General features: G+C 41.6%; 1 protein-coding gene across 1 annotated transcript; it reads right to left on the bottom strand.

The window, feature by feature from the left end:
* Nucleotides 1–414: 414 nt before the first annotated feature.
* Nucleotides 415–1,383, bottom strand: LOC109565625 (olfactory receptor 1J4-like). The gene has a single exon (XM_019969529.2). The coding sequence runs from the start codon at nt 1,354–1,356 to the stop codon at nt 415–417; it is 942 nt and encodes a 313-aa protein (XP_019825088.2). The 5' UTR covers nt 1,357–1,383.
* Between the last annotated feature and the right edge of the window lie 4,662 nt (nt 1,384–6,045).

Raw genomic sequence — 6,045 nt, 5'->3', positions numbered from 1 at the left:
CCAGGTTTGATACAGGATGCCTGGGGCTGGTGCACTGGGATGACCTGGAGGGGTGGCACAGGGAGGGAGGTGGGAGGGGGGTTCAGGATGGGGAACACGTGTACACCCATGGTGGATTCATGTTGATGTGTGGCAGAACCAATACAATATTGTAAAGTAATTAGCCTCCAATTAAAATAAATATTTAAATAAAAAGTTAAAAAAAATAGTAACCAATAATATATAATTCTCAGTAACAAAATTATTCATCTAATCAAGCTTCATAATGTTCTAAATAAATAAACAAATATAAAGTTAAAAAAATAAAGAATAACTGGGATGATGCTAGAGACATGGATGGTCAACACGCAACTTTTTAAGAGAGCGTTTCTGACAAAGTCGGTGGGTTTAAATAAGAACATAGTTAGGTGATTCTCACTTGATGAGAAGATTATTGCTTTTGAAAAGAAATCCCAGAGCCAATTTCATGTCTCTGTTCCTTAGGCTGTAGATGAAGGGGTTCAGCATGGGGGTCACCAGTGTGTACATCAGTGAGGCAATCATGTCTTTGTCTTTGGACTTGCCTGATGAGGTGGAAAAGTACAGTGCCATAATGGTTCCATAGAATAGAGACATCACAGAGAGGTGGGAGCCACAGGTGGACAGGGCTTTGCAGATCCCCTTCGTAGAAGGGACCCTCAGGATGGAGACCCCAATGAGACCATAAGAGACCAGGATGCCACTCAGTGGAAGAATGACAACTGCAGTCCCTGCAGTGAATATGACCAGCTCATTGACAGAGGTGTCTGAGCAGGAGAGCTTGAGCAGGGCAGCAAGGTCACAGAAGAAATGTGGGATGATGTTGTCTTCACAGAAGGACAGCTGCGCCAGGAGGATGGTGTGGGACAGGGCAATGACACAAGAGAGGAGACAGGATCCAGCCAGCAGAAACATACACAGCCCCTCCCTCATGATGGTGGTGTAGTGGAGAGGGTGACAGATGGCCACGTACCTGTCATAAGCCATCGCTACAAGAAGAAGGTTATCAATGCAGCCAAAAAGTAGGAAAAAATACATCTGTGCTATGCACCCTGCATAAGGGATGGATTGATCCTGGGTTTGCATGTTTATCAGCATCTTAGGGACGGTGACAGATGAAAAGGAGATGTCAGTGAAGGCCAAGTGGCTGAGGAAGAAGTACATGGGTGTGTGGAGGCGAGGGTCCAGCCTGATGAGCAGGAGGATGAGCAGGTTGCCCAGCACTGTGGTCAGGTACATGCTCAGGAACAGAGCGAAGAACATGCCCTGCTGCTCTGGACAGATGGGGAGTCCCAGGAGGAGGAACTCAGACATGTGGCTCTGATTCTCAGGCCTCATGCTCTTCTTATCTCTTCTGGGGATGAACGGAAATGGGAAATGTCAGGAACTTAGACATATTGAACATAGCAATTACCATATGGTTACATACTTTCTCCCAGTGGCTGTGTCATTGTACAGACAAATATCACTGAATTTCACTCACACATTGATGCCTCATCCAGTGTGGTGAGAACAATGAAAATGTGATCTGTCTGAACACTGACACAGTCACTTGGAGACACCAATAACACATTAATGAATGAACATCAGTCAAACTCTTCAATGGAAATCAGGAAGACCTCATTCTTTTTTAAACGTAGTGGAGACACGACAATAGAAAAAATCACTGAAGATGGTGATTGCAGCCATGAAATTAAAAGACGCTTACTCCTTGGAAGGAAAGTTATGACCAACCTAGATAGCATATTCAAAAGCAGAGACATTACTTTGCCAACAAAGTCTGTCTAGTCAAGGCTATTGTTTTTCCAGTGGTCATGTATGGATGTGAAAGTTGGACTGTGAAGACAGCTGAGTGTCAAAGAATTGGTGCTTTTGAACTGTGGTGTTGGAGAAGACTCTTGAGAGTCCCTTAGACTGCAAGGAGATCCAACCAGTCCATTCTGAAGGAGATCAGCCCTGGGTCTTCATTGGAAGGAATGATGCTAAAGCTGAAACTCCAATACTTTGGCCACCTCATGCAAAGAGTTGACTCACTGGAAAAGACCCTGATGCTGGGAGGGATTGGGGGCAGGAGGAGAAGGGGACGACAGAGGATGAGATGGCTGGATGGCATCGCTGACTCGATGGACGTGAGTCTGAGTGAACTCCGAGAGTTGGTGATGGACAGGGAGGCCTGGCGTGCTGCAATTCATGGGGTCACAAAGAGTCGGACACAACTGAGCAACTGAACTGAACTGAACTGAATAAATAAGATACAGTCCCTTTCATGGCTTTACAACCAGACTGCTTATGTGCTTGTGTCTGTCTTGCGCACTCACAGACACAAACACACACACACACATAGAGATACCACTTAAGGCGTTATTGTAAAAGTAATACACCATGTACAAAATAAGCACTCAACCCATAAACTCACCTCTTGTCATTAGAATGACATAGAAAGGAAATAATGGAGGGAGGGAGAGAGGAAGGGAGAAAGGAAGTAAGGAGACATTATGTCATTTCCTCAAAAAATTAAGCATAGAATTACCATATGATTCAGAAATTTCAGGACTTCCCTGGTGGCTCAGCGGTGAAGTATCTGCCTGCAATGCAGGACACTCAGGTTCAATCCCTGGGTTGGGAAGATTGCCTGGAGAAGGGAAAGGCAACCCACTCTAGTATTCTTGTCTGTAGAATTCGATGGACAGTGGAGCCTGGTGGGCTATAGTCCATGGGGCCACAAAACAGTAGGACATAACTAAGTGACTAACACCTCAGAATTTCACTTCTGATAATATATCCCAAAGAACTGAAAGCAGGGGCTTAAAAGATTTGCATAACCATGTTTGAAGTGAAGTGAAGTAAAAGTTGCTCAGTCGTGTCCAACTGTTTGCGACCCCGTCGGCTATACAGTTCATGGAATTCTCTAGACCAGAATACTAGAGTGGGTAGCCTTTCCCTTCTCCAAGGGATCTTCCCAACCCAGGGATTGAACCCAGGTCTCCCACACTGCAGGTGGATTCTTTACACCAGCTGAGCCACAAGAGAATAGCCATGTTTAAAGCGATAGCCAAAAGATGAAAAGAATCTGTATCCACAGACAAATGAATGGATAAACAAAATGTCTCTACATGCAATGGAATATTACTCATCCTTAAAAAGAAAAGAAGTCCTGACATATGCTACAACATCGATAAACTTTGAGGACATTATGTTAAGTAAAATCAGCTAGTCACAAATATGTAAATACTGCATGATTCCACTTACATGAGATTCCTAGAATGGTCAAATTCATAGAGACAAAAAATAGAATGGTGGTTGCTGGGCCTTGCATGGGGGAGGAAATTGAGAAGTTATTATTCAGTGGATGCAGCGTTTCAGCTTTGGAAACGCTCCAGATAAAAATGTTCTGGAGTGGATGATGGTGATGGCTGTACAACAATATGAATGTACTTAATGCCACAGAACTGTACACTTAAATATCATTGAAATGGTAACACTTATATGCATTTTAGCACAATAAAAATTTGTTAATTTAGAAATATGTCACAAGGGTTAATAAGCATTGACTAAAAAGAAGCAGTCAAAAGGAGAGTGACCCAAAAACTAAATAAATCAATTCATTATTTAGGCAGAGTGAGTGACCAAGATTCCAGATCATAAACTAAATATAACAAAGATATGAGGTGACCATCAAGCAAGATCAAGAAGCTTCCTGAAAATGTGTGTTGACTTATGGGGTCTCCCCTCACATCCAGGGCCCAGACTATGGTCCCTAAAGATGAGCACGCCATAGCCCTTGACTCACTGAACTTTTAATAAATTTGGAATAAATATTAGTAACTGCCTTCATAAATCTGCCTGACAATATAGGTGATGTAGGAGATGCCAGTTCCATTCCTGGCTCATGAAGATTCCCTGGAGGAGGAAAGGGAACCCACTCCAGTGGGTTCTTGTCAGGAGAATCCCATGGACATAGGAGCCTGGCGGGCTACAGTCCATAAAGTCATAAAGCTCGGACATGACTGAGTGACTGACCATGACACATGTAATTGCCTTCTTGTATGCCACTGCCTCTCTCTTCCTTTCCATCTCTAGTGTTTTAAAATGGCTGAGTGAGTTCTGAGCATACTCGCAAAATGAGTGACATGAGAATTTACCCAATGGTGTGTGTGGTCAGAGAGCCAGGACATTACAGATGCTGTAGGACCAAAAAGTTGTATCAGAATTAACAGTCATTGGATTAACTAGACAAGGTTTGCCAGAATTGACTCCACCATGTCCCCCAAAGTGTGGAAATAATTAAATGTTGATGAAAAAAATCCTAGAGAACTTCAGCAACCTTCAAGCCACCAGAACAAATTGCCACCAACTTGGCATATAGAGGACTTTGTTTAGAGCTTCCTTTTATGTCTAGAGCTGAGACAAGAGAAGAGTCAGGCTGCGAGGCTGTCTCCCAGGTCAAATGCATACACGTGTTTCTAAGTCACTCACTTAGCCCACTCTGCTCTACACCCATTCAAAGAGAGAATTAGATTGTGAGGGTGCTGTACACAAAAACAGACACAGAGAGTAACAAAGTGCTTCTTTTAGCTTTTTATGGATTCAGACCAACTTACGCACACCTTTAAAATGAAGTACTTTGTCATTACACAACTTAAAAATCATGCAAACAAAAACCCTTCTATACTGTTGATGTGGATGTAAATGGTGCAGCTGCTGTGAAAAGCAGTATGGAGTTTCCCCAAAACATTCGAAACAGAACTACCATCTGATCTGGCAATCCCATTTCTGGGTATATATCAGAAAGAATAGAAATCAGGATCTCAAAGATATATCTACTCTCAAGTGTATTGCAGTACTATTCACAATAGTTAAGTTATGGAAACAACCAAAATGTCCATTGTCAGATGAATGGATAAAAAAAAATATGGCATAGATATACAGTGGAATATCATTTTGCCTTTAAAAAAAGGAAATTCTGACATATGTGACAGTGGGGATGAACCTGGAGGATATTATGCTAAGTGAAATAAACCAGTCCTTTAAGGAAAAATACTTTTTTTATTTCAGTTTTCAGTTTAAGAAATGGCTTCAGTTTAAGAAATTCATAAAAGCAGAGAATAAATGAAGATTATCAAGGGCTGGAGAGAAGAAGGGGGGGAAATATAGTGTTATTCAATCAATATAAAGTTTCAGTTATGCAAAATGAATTAATTCTAGAGTCCTGCTATACAGCATATTGCCTAGAGTCAAAAATTCTATATTGTGCATTTAAAATCTCCTTAAAAGAGTGAAGTCCTTGTTAAGTTTCCTACCACAATAAAGGGACACAAGGAAATTTTTAGAAGAGATAGACATGTCGATGACTTGATTGTGGTGATGGCTTCACATGTGTGTGTCCAAACTCCTCAAACTGTATACATTAGATATGTAAAGTCTTTTATAATAATCACACTGCAAAAGCAAATTTAAAAAAATATGCCAAGACCACATCCATTCACCAAGACAGTTCACAAACAGTACACACACATAGAGAAACTCCACTACACACACTGAATCACACATAGTCAAACCCAACACATAAATAACTAACATACACTCACATAAGCACACATCCATGCAGAGCATGAGAATTCCAGCCCTCCATGGTCTGTATCACCCCATTATAGGACTGTCTACAAAGGTGGATATATTCTACATCTGCTTTGTCCAATACAGTAGCACTAACCTCATGTGACTACTAAAGATTTGAAATAGAGCTAGTGCAAACAAGAAACCAAATTTTTAACTTTAGTTAATTTTAACTCATTTTAACTTTATGGCCACTTGTGTGGCTGGTAGCACCACTGAGTCAGTGTGTGCACCAGTGAACACATAGTTGTACAAGTAACATAAACACACCTTTTCTCTCTCTTTCTCCTAGTCAGTGCACACATCCAGGAAAAGAGAGGGTCTCCCACCTTGCTCAGATCATTGTTGATTCTTGCTGGTCCAGGCTGCTCCCTAAATACCCATCTCTTGGATCTCTATGACCTAAGAATT

The sequence above is a fragment of the Bos indicus genome, chromosome 11 (assembly GCF_029378745.1).
Source record: "Bos indicus isolate NIAB-ARS_2022 breed Sahiwal x Tharparkar chromosome 11, NIAB-ARS_B.indTharparkar_mat_pri_1.0, whole genome shotgun sequence".
Taxonomy (NCBI): domain Eukaryota; kingdom Metazoa; phylum Chordata; class Mammalia; order Artiodactyla; family Bovidae; genus Bos; species Bos indicus.
Note: the sequence above shows the minus strand (reverse complement) of the source record. Positions and strands in the feature narration are given on the sequence as shown.